This window comes from Berghia stephanieae, chromosome 1, assembly GCF_034508935.2.
Source record: "Berghia stephanieae isolate SIO BIC M18660-M18661 chromosome 1, UCSD_Bste_1.3, whole genome shotgun sequence".
Lineage (NCBI taxonomy): Eukaryota > Metazoa > Mollusca > Gastropoda > Nudibranchia > Aeolidiidae > Berghia > Berghia stephanieae.
The window spans coordinates 77,136,331-77,152,378 of record NC_088360.1 but is presented as its reverse complement, the minus strand read 5'-3'; the positions used below and the strand labels follow the sequence as shown (position 1 = coordinate 77,152,378).

General features: G+C 39.1%; 1 protein-coding gene across 1 annotated transcript; it reads left to right on the top strand.

Annotated features, from left to right (window-relative positions):
• Positions 1-844: 844 nt before the first annotated feature.
• On the top strand, positions 845-14,853 carry LOC144980673 (uncharacterized). Its single transcript, XM_078928386.1, has 4 exons — positions 845-2,492; positions 13,689-13,832; positions 14,302-14,489; positions 14,731-14,853. Exons 1-4 carry the CDS (start codon positions 845-847, stop codon positions 14,851-14,853), a joined length of 2,103 nt encoding a protein of 700 aa, XP_078784512.1.
• The last annotated feature ends 1,195 nt before the right edge of the window (positions 14,854-16,048 follow it).

Sequence of the window (16,048 nt, the reverse complement as noted above, 5' to 3'; positions counted from 1 at the left end):
ATAGGATTCAATAGTCGTACCGTCACTTCCTTCCTAATGACGTATGGTAACTTAGTAACACTGGCTCTAAACTATCGGAACAATGGCGGACGCCGTATGAAATATTTCTCCTGCGAGCTTAAAAGCGTATCCAGAGGGAAAAAAACCCATCAATTTGATCATGTTTTGACTTTTACACATTCTGATCACAAGGCATATGAAAAGGGAATGAAAAGTTCTCGCCAGCATGAAGAATAAAAAGTAAAGATTTTCTTTGTTTAGAACCAAGATGGCCGCCGTTGCCGGGCGCGTGACATCAGACTACTGAATCCAATTGCACAATAGCAGAAATTTAAAAAATAACGATTAAAATATTTCTACAACTTTGAATCGGGCTGTCAGTTACTGCACGAGTTCAATCTGGTAGTAGGTCAGCAGTTTATTTACATTCAACTGAGATTGTCGCACTTTTCACTCTCTCTATAATAAAAGGGGGTGTAGGGTATGGAGGGAGTGGTAGTACCTTTCGGTGAGAGACAGTCGCATCTTCGGATGGTCAGGATCCACTGGTCCACACCTGCATATCTAGCTCATGTCTGGCTCCTAGAAGCTGTAGTGCACGCAGCGGCCACACCCCAGGACCGGGTCTCGACTGACCTGCGAAACGACATTGAGTGACTCGCGTAGTAGGGTAGAATAGGTAATGTCTCACCTTTTAGTGCACAAAGTCTGGATATGGTTAGGTAAAAGTAGGCGTAGACAGCAAGTCTGTGGTAGACAAAGAGGCGCGTCTGAGACAAAATTAGATAGCGGCTACCACCGTGGAAAAGGGGGAAACCTTACCACGTATCATTCATAGTTAGTCATGGCTAGTCAGAGATATAGTGTTAGAGATGCTTGTGACGTTGGGCCCCCTGCAACTAAGTATCAAGCTGTAAATATGTACAGGGAAGAGGAATTAAGTAATGTCCAAAAGATGGCACCTTATGACGTTTCTGGTGGAAAGCCCTCGGGAAAGCCAGAGACTGATCTACCTACCTTGAAGACAAGAAATGTTCCTTTAAAAATTGGCACGTGGAATGTGAGAACACTTGCTCAAGCAGGAAAGCTCCATAATCTAATTATGGAGGCAGAGGCGATGAATATGGATATCCTTGGTGTCTCAGAGACAAGATGGAAAGACAATGGAATAATAAAAAGAGACAACCACACATTTATTTACTCCGGAAATACTCAGCACAACAGAGGCGTTGGCATCCTGATGAAAAACAAAATTGCTAAATCAGTAACTGGGTATTGGCCCGTGAATGACCGTATCCTAATGTGCAAAATCCAAGCTAAACCTTTTGATTTAGTGCTCCTACAAATTTATGCACCAACGAGTGATCACCCAGATGAGGAGGTCGAGGCACATTATGAAAATGTAAACAAGGCCCTCAAATGCATAAAATCAAGTGACATTGTTGTCGTAATGGGGGATTTCAATGCGAAAGTTGGAAACGCAGCAATCTCACCATGCATGGGAAGTTGTGGTCTAGGAGAGTCCAACGAGAGGGGTGAACGTCTGGTCCAATTTTGCGAGTCCCACGACATGACCATAATAAACACCATATTCAAACAACCAAAGAGGCGCCTATACACTTGGAAGAGCCCAGGAGATATATACAGAAACCAAATAGATTATTTTCTCATCAAAACCAGATTCAAAAACTGTGTGACCCAATGTAAAACTTTCCCGGGTGCTGACATTGGATCGGACCATGTTCCCATCATGGTGAAAATAAAAGTTAAATTAAAAATTCCCAAACAGAAAAGGGACGTACACATAAAGTACGACCTAGCTGAACTTAGAAACGAGGAGCTAAGAGCGAAATATGCTGTAGAAGTAGAAAATACGTATTTTTGTCTTATGGAAGAACAAGAAGACACAAATAAAGAAACAGAAGAAACGTATAAGAGTAGAATTGATAAACAATGGTCCTCTCTTAAAGGTGCAATAACAACTACAAACGAGAAAATGCTAAACAAAAAATCTAAAGAGGCAAAGAAAGAATGGATGACGAATGAGATTTTGAATCTTATGAGAGAACGGAAACATTCAAAGGGCACCCCTAGGTACAATGAACTGGACAAATCAGTAAAGAAAAAGTGTATCCAGGCTAAAGAAGACTGGCTTGATGAAAAGTGCCACCGTATTGAGAAGCTATCACATGAGAGAAACCCTGGACCAATGTTTGCTGAAATCAAGAAATTCACATATAAAAACGCTCAATCTGGCGGTTGCATCAAAGATAAATCAGGTAGACTCTTCTTTGAGGTGGAAGAAATCGCCAATAGATGGAAAGAATACGTGGAGGAGCTATTCAATGCGGACAGAGGTGACAACCATATACAGTCCTTTCTACGGGGACCCACAATCCTAAGATCAGAAGTAGAGAAAGCCCTATACTGCATGAAAACAGGGAAGGCAAATGGAATAGATGGGGTGTCAACAGAAATGCTGCAAGCACTGGGTGAATTTGGTGTTGATGTGATAACGGACCTTATGAATGAAATATACGAGTCAACGCACATCCCAGAAGACCTTCGCACTTCTATCTTCATACTGCTACCCAAGAAAGCGGGTGCAATTGAGTGTTCGGACTACAGAACAATCAGTCTTATGTGCCATCTACTGAAACTCCTCCTGACAATAATCCTGAAAAGAATCTCGTCAAAAGTAGATCGTGAGATTTCAGAACAGCAAACTGGATTCAAAAAGAACAGTGGCACCAGGGAAGCAATTTTCGACTTAAAAATCCTGTCAGAAAAATACTTAGAGGTCCAAAAAGACATATATGCCTGTTTTATCGACTACTCAAAGGCATTTGATTCTGTTAGTCATCAGAAACTTATCCAGGACCTTGTGGCAATAGGTGTGGAAGAGAATGATGTGGCTCTAATCGCTAATCTGTACTGGCAGCAAAAGGCTCAGATAAAAGTGCAGGCAGATACAACAGATGCAATTGAAATCAAGAAAGGAGTGCGCCAGGGATGTGTTATGTCTCCTTGCTTGTTTAATTTATACACAGAGTCTATATTTCGGCAAGTAGAAACAGCACAAGGGTTGAAGGTTGGTGGCCACAACATCAACAATTTACGTTACGCTGACGATACTGTCCTGTTGGCGGAAAGTAAGGAAGACCTACAGAAGCTAATTTCAAAAGTGAACGAAGAGAGTAAAGAAAAGGGGCTGTTCATGAATGCGAAGAAGACAAAAACAATGGTGATAACAAAAAAAGAAAGAGCCCATAGACATAGATATAGAAATAGAAGAGTGTCCAGTGGAACAAGTAAAGGAGTTCACGTACTTGGGGCAGTTGGTAACATCCGATGCAAAGTCTGACAAAGAGATCAGGAGACGAATAATGCTGGCCAAAAATGCGTTCATGAAACTAAAGGCAATCCTCAACAACACAAATATCTCCATCAGAACACGAATGAGATGCACCAAATGCTATGTGTGGTCCATTTTCTTTTATGGTTGTGAAACGTGGACACTAACCGCACAGACAGAACAACGTATTGAAGCTTTTGAGATGTGGACGTACAGGAGAATACTGAAAATACCTTGGACAGCAAGAAAAACAAACATCGAAGTCCTCGACCTAATGGGCCAAAAACAAAAAGAACTTCTTTTGACTGTGAAGCACAAAAAGCTGTCATATTTTGGACATATGCGAAGACATGATAGTCTCGAAAAAAGGATAATGGAGGGAAGAATTGAAGGAAAGAGAGGCAGAGGAAGACAAAGGAAATCCTGGACAGATGGCATCAAGGAAGCTACAGGACGGCGCATGGCAGACTGTAACGAGGCTGCAATGGACCGTGAAGGATAGAAAGCCATGACATCCGACCTCTGGAAAGAGATGGAACCCGGGTAAGGTAAGGTATAATAAAAGAGTTCCTTATGGATACTGAATAGTGGCAAAGCACTATTCAGTATCTGATACTGAATAACCACTTCCTTTTTAAATAGTAGTGGAGACCTGCGATATTTGCGGGGAAATAAAAGCTATTACGAACGGGTACTTATCTATTTTAAACCCTCTTTTTACCAGCCATTTTCAGAATTTTCCCCCAAACTTCACACCTAAACAACACAAATACAGACATTTCTTACTCAAACAGAAAAGCAACAAGCACGTTCTATACCACATAATATTGTTAGTAAATTTGAGCTCTATTACAGATGTCAAGTTTTTATAGCTATAGCAAAATGAAATGAAATCTTGATGAGAAAAGTGACGGTTGCATCGTAACAAATGTGACGATTTTCCAATAGGTGGTAAGGAGAGGGTTAATTGCTATATGTGGCCCAACATCTCAAACCGGTTTTATGTCGGGATGAGATATGTGTTGAAAATTGAATTTATTATAGCTACAAATAGGAAACTAGATGTTCATTTCTATTCCTTACGGTGGAGAAAAAAATACATTTTCTTACATTGCAAAAGGCTTTAAGTTCGTATTTCGTATCATTCATTATTATTCAATAATTGATATACCTTAAACTTAATTTTACTGAGTCATGTTATCATTATCACTATCATCATTATCATTACTATAATTCTAAATTCTATATTCACTTTTCGGTGTCCCATTCAACCCGACATAATTCCGTTTTGAGACGGTCACACATTACAGCAGAGCTAGGAACGAATCTTTTGGACTATCAAAGATCAATGGTCTGGAAATAAAGTCTGTAGGTGTGCGCAAATGAATCTGTTAACAGGGCGGCCAGATGGCGATTCCCAACAAATAATGGCCGATCCGAATGCCCCAGAAGATTTTGCTTATTTGTTTCCTCAAAGCTACATCGTGTTTTACATAGATATGAGTGTCTCCAGTCGATGGACGAATGAAGCGGCTTTCAACCCGGTGCGATCATCGAATAGCTAGCTAAGTTGAAAGGAACGCCCAACCCATGTCGCGGATCTTTGGTACAATATAGAAGTAACTTCACCGTTGCCTCCGATTAAGACTTCCACGGTACAGGGACAATGCGACAGCGCCATGTGATGGTAAATCTATTGGACTCCACGCAGGCACCAATATATCTCTACGGAAAAGCTCCGTCTTAAATAGACCAACCACTAACTGCAATTGATCTTCCCTTCTCTGGTTAATCTGTATGGTAGTCAGTGTTTTCTGCTGCGAAATGCCTCCATTGAAATCCGTATGGACCCAAGTTATTTTCTCTTCGGTCGAAGATGACTACTCTCGATGCTAAGAACTCCTTCGCGCCGTTATCTTGCCATATTCCGGACGCCTTGTTCTTTCAAAATGCGACCGTCCGTAGTCCCATATATAAACCATAATTATTTCAAGACGTTGACTTGATTGATTTCCTTGGTGATAAAGAAGGGTACAAGGTCATAATATTTCATCGTGGCTCATGCCGTGTATTTAGTGTCAATCCCACTTATGTTATGTTTGACGACCTTTCGATCCAAGTTATACGTCTAATTAGACGTATTCACAATGGGATTTGTCAACTACTGCTGCTGCTCGCATTTTCGACAAACTTCATTCAGGATAGATACTATATACAAATTGTGCTTGGATCTTGCTCAAAAGCTTGTTAATCAGGAAACATCGACGAAGTAGGGTTCATGTCAGTCGGGAAAAGAATGAAAATGAATTGACTCTCTCTCTCTCTCTCTCTCTCTCTCTCTCTCTCTCTCTCTCTCTCTCTCTTCAATTTATATATTATGCAGGTTGGGGGGGGGAGAGAGAGTTAAGTGTCAAACTAGGTCAGGAGCTAGCGAGGGAAGAGAAATTATGCCTCTTGGCTCCTGGCGAAGCATAGGGCCTAAATAGCACTCCATCTTCTTCTATCCTTGGCACTGATCTTTGCCTCACTCCAGGTAAGATTGGAGACGCACAAATCTTGAAGGCATTTCCTCCAAGTCAGTTTTGGACGACCCCGTTTCCTCTTGCCCTGTGTGTTTCATTCAAGAGCCGCAGGGTATGGCCAACCCATCGCCACTTTCTGCATCTGACCTGGACATCCATTTGCTCTTTGTTTGTTCTTGTCCAATGGTCAGCATTTGCCACTTTGTCAAACCATTTCAACTTGAGGATTTGTCGAAGACAGCGATTGACAAAAGTTTGTATCTTGGCGGATGTGGTCAAGGTTATTCGCCAAGTCTCTAACCCATAGAGCAGGACTGCTTTAACATTAGTGTTGAATATTTTAAGCTTGATGTTTGTGAATATGCTGGAAGCTTTCCATATTGGTCTCAATGTTGCAGAGGCCTGGCGCGCTTTCTTAATTCTAGCAAGGATGTCTTCATCAGTTCCACCCGACTGACTTATTTTGAGTATATTATACTCAGAAGAAATGAAAAAATGTCTGCTATATAAAGCCATGAATACTTTTTCACCCAATCTGGATTAAAGAAATATAAAGACAGACCACCTAAAACGACTCCAATATAACGAAGAACTAAAGGCAAAAGAAAATCTTCTGACAGGAGCATCCACAGCGAAAGACCGTGAACTCTGGAAGGAATAGACAGAGACGATAAGAGAGGCAGCCGAGGCGTCCGATCGGATGATTAGGAAGCAAAGGGTAAAAGTCAATTAAGTCAAAGCATTTATTTGCTCTTGGAATCTACATCTGATGCTATTAATAAATTTAGACTTAAACTATGAATCTTTTACTTCAATATCGATGAGATATGATAGTACCTGACAGAAGGTATCGTGAAAAAGTCTCGGCGTTAAAGTGTTTTTACATTCATGACTTGATTAGAAAAAAATAGCATCCCTCTTTCTAGTAACGTGTAATCTTGTGTTGTCATACCATATTTCGTCTTCTTACACCAACATGATACCAGTAATGTTCTGCGGTGGCCAATTCGTGCAATTCTGTCGTACAATGACAAACCACATTAATTTAAAATGGCTAAAAATGTATGCTTGGTATTCCGATAGATTAAGATGGCTCCCGCCTTGTTTAAAAGACACAAACCTGGAACATGTCTAGGGTTGAAGACATTTATTTGGCAAGTTGGGTGCCATCGTTTGGCTTTAAAAGGCAGTAAAAGTTTTCCAGCCCCACCGTTTAAAAAAAAAGAAAGAAAAATAAATAAACGTATTTGTCATTATGTTGCAGAAGTAGAATGGATCTTGAGGGCATCGATCTCTGGAGGATGATGAATGTAAAGGGAGATCACCCTATAGACACACAAACGAACACAAGTAAGGAAGGATGATCGTCTAACCGGGAGTTTACTTAACAGGACTTATAAAATCCCGATTAAACGTAAAAATCGTGTCTGCCTGTGGGTTAAAAGAAAAAAGATTAAAACCTGATTAGACGATTTTCTTTATCCAGCCATGGCGATGTCTTTAAAAGACCTGGTTTAGTCATGAGAAAAAACTATTGTGGACTCGGACGTATTTGGATTGCACTCTAGTCTCAAGCTCAACCAACAGGTCTTTGTTTTTCTTTTGTTTTTTTAAGGGTTTCACGACGCTTGCAACACATTTAGGTCATTTCAGCCAGTAGAAAGACAGGAAATTGTTTGTTTTTTTTAAAGTCTAGATTTCTTGATAGCACACCACAATAAGTAAGGGAATGGTTCAAATAGGGAACAGATGTAGATTCCAAGAGCACACTATCGGTGTACTTAGTTTGAGATCAGTTTAAAGTATCATCCAGTAACAAGCACAGCATCCTACCAAGAGGAAAACACTCAAATGCTTACAAAACACGATATTCAAAACAAAGAAAAAATCTTATTACAGCTCAAAACAGAGAGATAATTTACAATTAAATAATATCATCTCCCAAAACTAATACTACACATTTGACTGTTTCCCTCTCAGATAAGGATTCCAGCCAGAGCCAGCACAAACCAAGTAATCTCATTCTAAGACAAATGTAGAAAGCAAATCGGTAAACAGATAAATCATATCATATCATATCAGTAATAGGGCTTTAAAATGGACCGAGTGTTCCTTGAATGCCCATAGGACATAAATAAATTATACTATATTGAACTTAACACATTGCATATTCTTTGAGATAAAGATATTAAAATATAGGGAACTAGACGTCACAGCAAGTGACCTCTTGCCCACCAGAAGACTACATCCGGTAATAGGTCGTTGGGCACCAAGTTCCATATCGATGAAATATGATGATAACTTAGAGAAAGTATCAAAGTCTCGGCGTTGAGGTGTTTTACATGTTGAGAGTCATCTTAATCGATCAGTATTTGAAGTGAGAGTTTTCTCTCGTATCTAAATAAGAGAAAGTTGTTTCATCAGTTTCAGCAGACCAGCTACAAACATATGAGTTTGTTTTTTTGTTTTTTTTTTTAAGATAATAATATTATATCATTAGAACCAATCTGATTATTGGAAATTTCGGATATTTAAGAGTGTTAGCACAAAAAGGACGCATATCGGAGGACAGGTACTGTATGAAATGGAAATATATTTTTTTCCATTAGGCCTGCAAGGGGAATAACTCAAGCAATGTGAAGCGCACTGAGCATGGTTAAATCCGTAGAACTGCGCTATATAAATGTTCATATTTATCTATTATAAGGCGGTCCCGGTAGCTCAGTGGTGAATCACCTGCCCTACAAGCAAAGATACTGATATCGATTTCATTTAAAGTCGAGATTTTTACTGACCCCAGCCCCTACCCCGTCAGTTTAAGGGTAGCTGGGTCTGTTAAATCTATCAGAAAGTGTTTTTCGACAAAATAGCAGGCCTTTCCAAATGGTGACAAATAATCGCTACAGTCCGTTAAATGCTACAGGAATGGAAACCAACTTCTGCTCCGTGCATATCGTGGTTTAAACGACTACATGTGTATGCTTTGTGTCTGATATCTACGCTATGGGTACTTTTAAAACGTTTCTTTTCAAAAGCAAAGAGAGGGAGGGAGAGAGAGAGAGAGAGAGAGAGAGAGAGAGAGAGGGAGAGAGAGAGAAAGAGAGAGAGAGAGAGAGAGAGAGAGAGGGGGGGGGCAATACAAAGACAAAAATCGCCTTTCACTTGTGGCAATGGAAACGTTAATAAGACGGCAATGTGGCAAAGGCTTAAAGTTAAATGCAAGACTTTCCGATGACTCTTGTCTTTTTTTTTCGGGTATCTAATAATTTAATTGCCGGTGAGAAACTGTTTCCGTCCCAACGAAAGACTCCGGCATTGGCCAGGACAAAACCATTCCAAGATAAAGGCAGAAAGCAACTTAAAAAAAAAAAAACAGATATAGGGGGATATATGACACAGCAAGTGACCTCCTGCTCATCATGGGAGGTCAAGGGATCCCGCCCAAAATATGACTGAAGAAAACGAAGCAGAAGTAAAGGACAAAAAAGGATTGGGAGGAGCAGGAGAACAATGGGAAGACGCTCTGGGTGTAGATAAGGTAACGACGAAAAGGAAGAACTACCCATGAGGGAGGTGACAAGGGGAAAGAGGTAGAGGAAGTAGATGAGTTAAATCTCAACAATTAAAATGACCCTCGTCTTGCTTGGCAAGATGACTCTTCTACCGTAATATGAAAAAAAAACCCAAACATTCTTAATATTTTGGCCAGAAAACTCGTCGATGACCCTCATCTTGTCAATCCTCTCAAGCCTGGGACTTACGCTTGTCAATCCTCTCAAACCTGGGACTTACGAAGTCCCAGGTTTGAGAGGATGGACAAGATGATGGTCATCGATTGATCTTTGAAGGACGAGTTTTGTGACCAAAATATTTAAAAGGTTTGTGGTTTTTTTCATATCACGGTAGATGAGTCATCCAAGTTTTCTATCTGGAGTTTTTGTTGAGAGAAAATTGTGAAAGCTGCATCGTGAGCAAATAATATTTAAACCTAAAACCAGAATGACCTTTCCTTTCGTGCTATTTGCGAATATACGTGGTTTCCATCATTTCAATTAAAAATTGATCTTGTTTTTCTTCACACATTTCTATTTTGCTGTTGTTGTCTTTTTATTATTTTTTAAAATTCAATTCATGTCATGTTAGTTATCTAAAAATAATTTCCTCTCGCTTTCTCCAAGACAAATAGTTCGAGATCCAAGAAGTTTTCAACACATCTCTTGGGAAGGACATGCCCTTTCCTCTCTCGCATACATACGATGACTAGAAAACAATGAACGGTGCCAGTAAGTCAAGCCATAACGTAAGTAAAGGAACAGCATCCAGGCAGGCAGGCAGGTAGGCACTGCCTGTAACGTAACTGTGAGTACTCAGTCACTCACTTTACCTGAAATAAGCAGGTGCCGTATTTCCTTTACTCGTGAGTCAATGTTAGCCTTTCGCTATCGCGCGTGTAATGCGTTACTAAGCATGGTGACCTGAATGTATGTAATAATATAATCTATACAAGACTCGGTTTGTTCATCTTATATTGCAAGGCCAGGTAGAAAAGAAAGTGAGCTGAAGAATGACTGTAAAGTTAGCATCAAGCCGAGTGAGGGAAGGGGGGGCGGCAAACGTGTGTATATTATAATATATATATATATATATATATATATATATATATATATATATATATATATATATATATATAGTATGTTGTGTGTGTTTGAGAGAGAGAGAGAGAGAGGAGAGAGAGAGAGAGAGAGAGAGAGAGAGAGAGAGAGAGAGAGAGAGAGAGCAATGACCTGTAGGAGAATAAATCAGTACTGCTCCCTTCATGGGAGCGTGGCCCATTTCGTCCGAACGTTCGTTTGCTCTTTGGTGCCTGGCTAAAAACATAATATTTTTGACTCACTCTTTGCACTCCTACTCTACTACCGTGCATACCTTTTGTTATTTGATTCTGTATGTAAGGATAACGTCATGCAGAAAACGAGATCGAATCTCTATTCATTGACACTTCATCACACACACAAAGACACACATTCTTCTCTCTCTCTCTCTCTCTCTCTCTCTCTCTCTCTCTCTCTCTCTCTCTCTCTCTCTCTTTCTTTCTCTCTCTCTCTCTCTCCCTCTCTCTCTCTCTGACACACACACACGCACACATACACACAAACATACACACACACCTTGATACGATGAGACATGCTGGTTGCAAGGCTGGCACATTGCCTGATTGGCAACGGGCAGATCAGATGCCAAAAAGAACACATTGTCATCTATTTCTTCCATTAATTGTTTGGTTAGACAAAGACTACTGAGGATAATAATAATAGTAAGAAATAACTTGAATTTGCGAGTGTCTGTCTTCTCCCAAAAAAAAAATACAGCAAAATATATTTATTAATCATAACATGGAATTTATTACAATGCATCGGCTATCTACGATCTTTTCATTCCTGACGTTGATGAACCAACAGTATATCGTCTTGTCTTGTTAGAAATATCAAACGACATTGAGCAAGGTCAGTGACCGAAATGGTGATAAAACTCTGGTTGGTGTTGTGTCCTTGGGCAGTGCACTTAACACGCAATATCCCACTCAACTCAGATGGTAATAAGATTGGATCGTAAACAATGATGTATATGGTAACGGATGGCCTTAAACGGTACAAAGGAAGAATGGAAATAAATATATTCTATAATATAGCATATTGGGTTGATAAATTAAGCATTGTGAAACACGCCGAGCATGAGAAATTCGTGAAAAATACTCTGGAAAAGAAGAAGAGAAGAAGAAGAAGAAGAAAGAAAAAGAAGAAGAAGAAGAAAGAGAAAGAAGAAGAAAGAAGAAGAAAGAAGAAGAAAGAAGAAGAAGAAAGAAGAAGAAGAAAGAAGAAGAAAAAGAAAGAAGAAGAAAAGAAGAAGAAAGAAAGAAGAAAGAAAGAGAAAGAAAGAAGAAAGAAAGAAGAAGAAAGAAGAAAGAAGAAGAAAGAAGAAAGAGAAGAAGAAGAAGAAGAAGAGAAGAAGAAGAAGAAGAAGAAAAGAAGAAGAAAGAAGAAGAAAGAAGAAAGAAAGAAGAAAGAAGAAGAAAGAAAGAAAGAAGAAGAAAAAGAAAGAAAGAAGAAGAAGAAAAGAAGAAAAGAAGAAGAAAAGAAGAGAAAGAAGAAGAAAGAAAAGAGAAGAAGAAGAAGAGAAGAAAGAAGAAGAAAGAAGAAGAAAGAAGAAGAAGAAAGAAGAAGAAAAAAGAAGAGAAAGAAGAAGAAGAAGAAGAAAGAAGAAAGAAGAAGAAAGAAGAAAGAAGAAAGAAAGAAGAAAGAAGAAGAAGAAGAGAAGAAAGAAAGAAAAGAAAAGAAGAAGAAGAAAGAAGAAGAAAGAAGAAGAAAGAAGAAGAAAGAAGAAGAAAGAAGAAGAAAGAAAAGAAGAAAGAAAGAAGAAAAAAGAAGAAGAAAGAAAGAAAGAAAGAAGAAAGAAAGAAAAGAAAGAAAAGAAGAAAGAAGAAGAAGAAGAAAGAAAAAGAAAGAAGAAGAAGAAGAAAGAAAGAAAGAAGAAAGAGAAGAAAGAAAGAAAAGAAGAAGAAAGAAGAAGAAAGAAGAAGAAAGAAGAAGAAAGAAAGAAGAAGAAAGAAGAGAAAGAAGAAGAAAGAAGAAGAAAGAAAAGAAGGAAGAAGAAGAAAGAAGAAGAAAGAAGAAGAAGAGAAGAGAAGAAGAAGAAGAAGAAAGAAGAAGAAGAAGAAGAAAAAGAAAGAAGAGAAGAAGAAGAAGAAGAAGAAGAAGAAGAAGAAGAAGAAGAAGAAGAAGAAGAAGAAGAAGAAGAAAGAAGAGAAGAAGAAAGAAAGAAGAAGAAGAAGAAGAAGAAGAAGAAGAAGAGGAGGAGGAGGAGGAGGAGGAGGAGGAGGAGGAGGAGAAGGAGGAGGTGGTGGAGGAGGAAGGAAGGAAGGGTCACGCGAGAGAGTGATAATGGGAGAGAAATAAAGAGAGGGAAGGGAGTAACACAATTTTGAATCTGTCTTGTCCAATCAATGATGACAAAATGTGGCCAGCCGTCGGTAAACGAGCTGGTTCGTTATTAGCAGATTATTGAATTACAAAAGGTAAATGAGATAATGTCAAACTGACACAGCATCTATTCTCTGCAAAGAATAAAGCGGAATTTGTTCGTAGTGACCTCTGACTTCAACTAGTAGTAACGCTAGAATGAAATATCATTATAGATTGAGGGGACATACGGAAGCACAAATATTGTTTAATGGGCTTGTTTTAGCATTGTTATAATATGCTCTTTTCTATCTATTGCAAGGTATCATTGGCGACATGGGGAGCAGCAAAGTCTTTTTGTAAACATTGTAACCTTTCGTGATTAGTATGTGAAGACACACTGCTGCACAAGACACTCCATAATTTGTTGAACACAATCAAAGATAAAACTGAAGATTTGCTTTTCCTCGGTGGCTGTGAAAAAATTGTTCTCTGTTTGGAGGCCTCCCACTTCTTTACTATCTTACCTAAAACATTGAAAATCACGTTGTAAAAAGACCAGATATTTACATTTATGTTGTCAAAATTTCATTCACATTATTTAAATTATAATTATTTTACAAAACAATCAAACTGAGGATACCAAATTGAGTGGGTTTGAAAGTGGGCAATGTCCTAGGTAATAGTTGGTTGATTAAATCACTTGAAGAGAGTGTTACTTTCACACCAAAAAAGAACTTATGAGCATTGTTTCAAAAAGAAAAACATTCCTCTTGGTAGGCTGTGTCACACACGTAGTGACTTCTCACAGAAACACACCGGTGTCGTGTCTTGTCTCTATTAAATCATTCACAGAGCCCTTTTTCGTCGATCTAGACAAAAAGAAAGTGGCCGCTTCGTTTTACACAGAGACTTTACAGAAAGCCGTGTTGTCTGCTTGCAAAAATGATTTCATATTTATTGTTCAAGATGAGTTTTTTTCGCACTCCGCTAAAACTTGTGTGTGTGTGTGTGTGTGTGTGTGTGTGTGTGTGTGTGTGTGTGTGTGTGTGTGTGTGTGTGGTGTATTGTTACAATTGATCTCGTTATATATTTTTCTGGTTATTGGTATGCATTTTGTTGTCATTTTGACTGTATTCCACATGGTGAGGATCCTTTGTCTTCTCCCATGGTTGGCGTTGAGGTCACTCTTACTATTCTGCTCACATTTAAGACGCACCATTGGATTGTCGTTCTTAATAATATTAGAAATATTTTGATTTAAATCGTTTAATACCTTCTTAATATATCGGTATTGATTTTAAAAGAAAAATCAATGTGTTTCAGACAGTGTAATGATTAAAGAATGAAATTGCACAAAGTCTTGCAATTTTTGGTGAATGATTTAAGAATTAAGCACTTTCAAAAAGAGGTAGAATATATGATTAAAAAAACTGAAAAATTTACACTTTACTTTCAAATGTTCTAGTAACGTATGTGACCACCTCTGGAATCCAAACAGGCTCGTATCCTTCTTCGCATGTATTGAATCAGTGTTTGTACGAGTTTAAATCTCTGGGGGATGGGTTGCCATTCCAAGTCCAGAGCATGCTCCAATTCAGGGATGGGGACGACGCCCAAGCTCATCCTAGAGGCGTTCTGTACGCGACATATCGGGTGAATATGGTGGTCAGTCCATTGCGGTCTCCCCGGGATACATTTTTTTTTTGCAAATAGCTCTCCTGGGCGCCTCCATACTCGAACGCGTCCATCAGGCTAATTAAATTATCTGCTCTCGTCTATAAACAGAGCAGATTGCCAGTACAGTTGGGTCATGTGTTCGTGCTGCCGGGCCCAGTTGAGGCGACGCTGTCGACGTTGTTAGTTCAGCAATGGACCCACATATGGTCGGTGACAGATTAAGCCCGCGTTCCTCAGCCTGTTGCGGACAGTATTTGGGTGTACCGGGCCTCCGTTCCCCACGATGAGGTTGATGTTTCACATGCTGTTTGAAGCCGGTTACGCAGATGTGTCAGCATAAAATGACGGTCTTGCACTTGCGTTGTTACCCGTGGTTGCCCACTGCGCTGCCAGTTGCATCATGGCGTTGCACTAACCTTGAAATTGTACTGTGATGACAATTCATCCGTCTTGCAGTTTCCATTATTGACATACCGCTTAGAATGAGTCCTGTGGTGACACAACTCTCATCATGACTTAAAACAGGCATCTTGTATCTGTGTTAAAATGGAAGCGATAAAAGTACAATTTCAATAATTCAGTTTCAAACATACTACACATGTACGCACATTTTTATCAACACATTTTCACAAGTGGTATGAAAATATTATTTCTTACTGACACCACGGGGCCTGCTTTAATCATAACACACAGAATAACAGCGGTAAGTTGAAGTTCGTGACATTGGAATCACTGGAATTGTCACTGAAATATCAATACATTACCGCAACAAAAGATCTCAAGTTTGTTTCAATGTGCTCTTTTAAATATGGGCAGTATATGTTTTTCATCCTCTCATATCTATTTGCCTTTTCCAGGTTTCTCCCTGACTTTGTCTTGGGATGATATTACCTGGTTTGTCCTGGCTATGGCCGGAGTCCTTGGCTGAGAGGGAAGCAGTCAAACGTGTAGTATTAGTTTAGGAGATGGTATTTTATTTTCCTTGTAAATTGTAAATCAGCTTTCTATCATGTACTATTGCAATGTGTATATTTTGAATATATAATATTTTGCAAGCATTTGAGTGTGCTATGTATTCTTCTCTAAAAAAAAAAAATGACGCAAAATATTGATTGCCCTATATAAGGAAGCGCACTAAATCTAAAAATAGCTGCTATCTTGTTGACGCTATGACGTTTCGTAGTAGTAAATGACTAAAATTTGACCAAACTTAATTCGATGATGCCGTGATTTTAGTCTTGGACATTCTTAGTCAGCTCACATGAAATCCATCTTGTTCAAGTCCTTGACTAAAGTCGGAGATAGTCAGAGACTAAGCGCTTGTCCGCGTTCATGAAAACGGCCCCAGAAGGTACAATGGATCTCCAATGTCTTTCACTTTATGTTCGTGCGGAGATCAGGCGACCACTTCTATCCGATCTCAAGATAGAGGTGTTTCAGGGATGGTCGCTATCTTCAAGAATTGTACAGAATTTCCTAAAGATAGATTTTTCTACTAGCTCATCAAAATCTCCAATGTCATTCGTTGATTTCGG

What these genes read in the sequence shown, in the direction of transcription:
- LOC144980673 (XM_078928386.1), top strand. Translation starts at nt 845, where the DNA reads ATGGCTAGTCAGAGATATAGTGTTAGAGATGCTTGTGACGTTGGGCCC. An exon ending in TTCGCACTCCGCTAAAACTT is followed by an intron (nt 13,833 to 14,301) that starts GTGTGTGTGTGT and finishes CAAATGTTCTAG; the next exon opens with TAACGTATGTGACCACCTCT. An exon ending in TTCTGTACGCGACATATCGG is followed by an intron (nt 14,490 to 14,730) that starts GTGAATATGGTG and finishes GGTCGGTGACAG; the next exon opens with ATTAAGCCCGCGTTCCTCAG.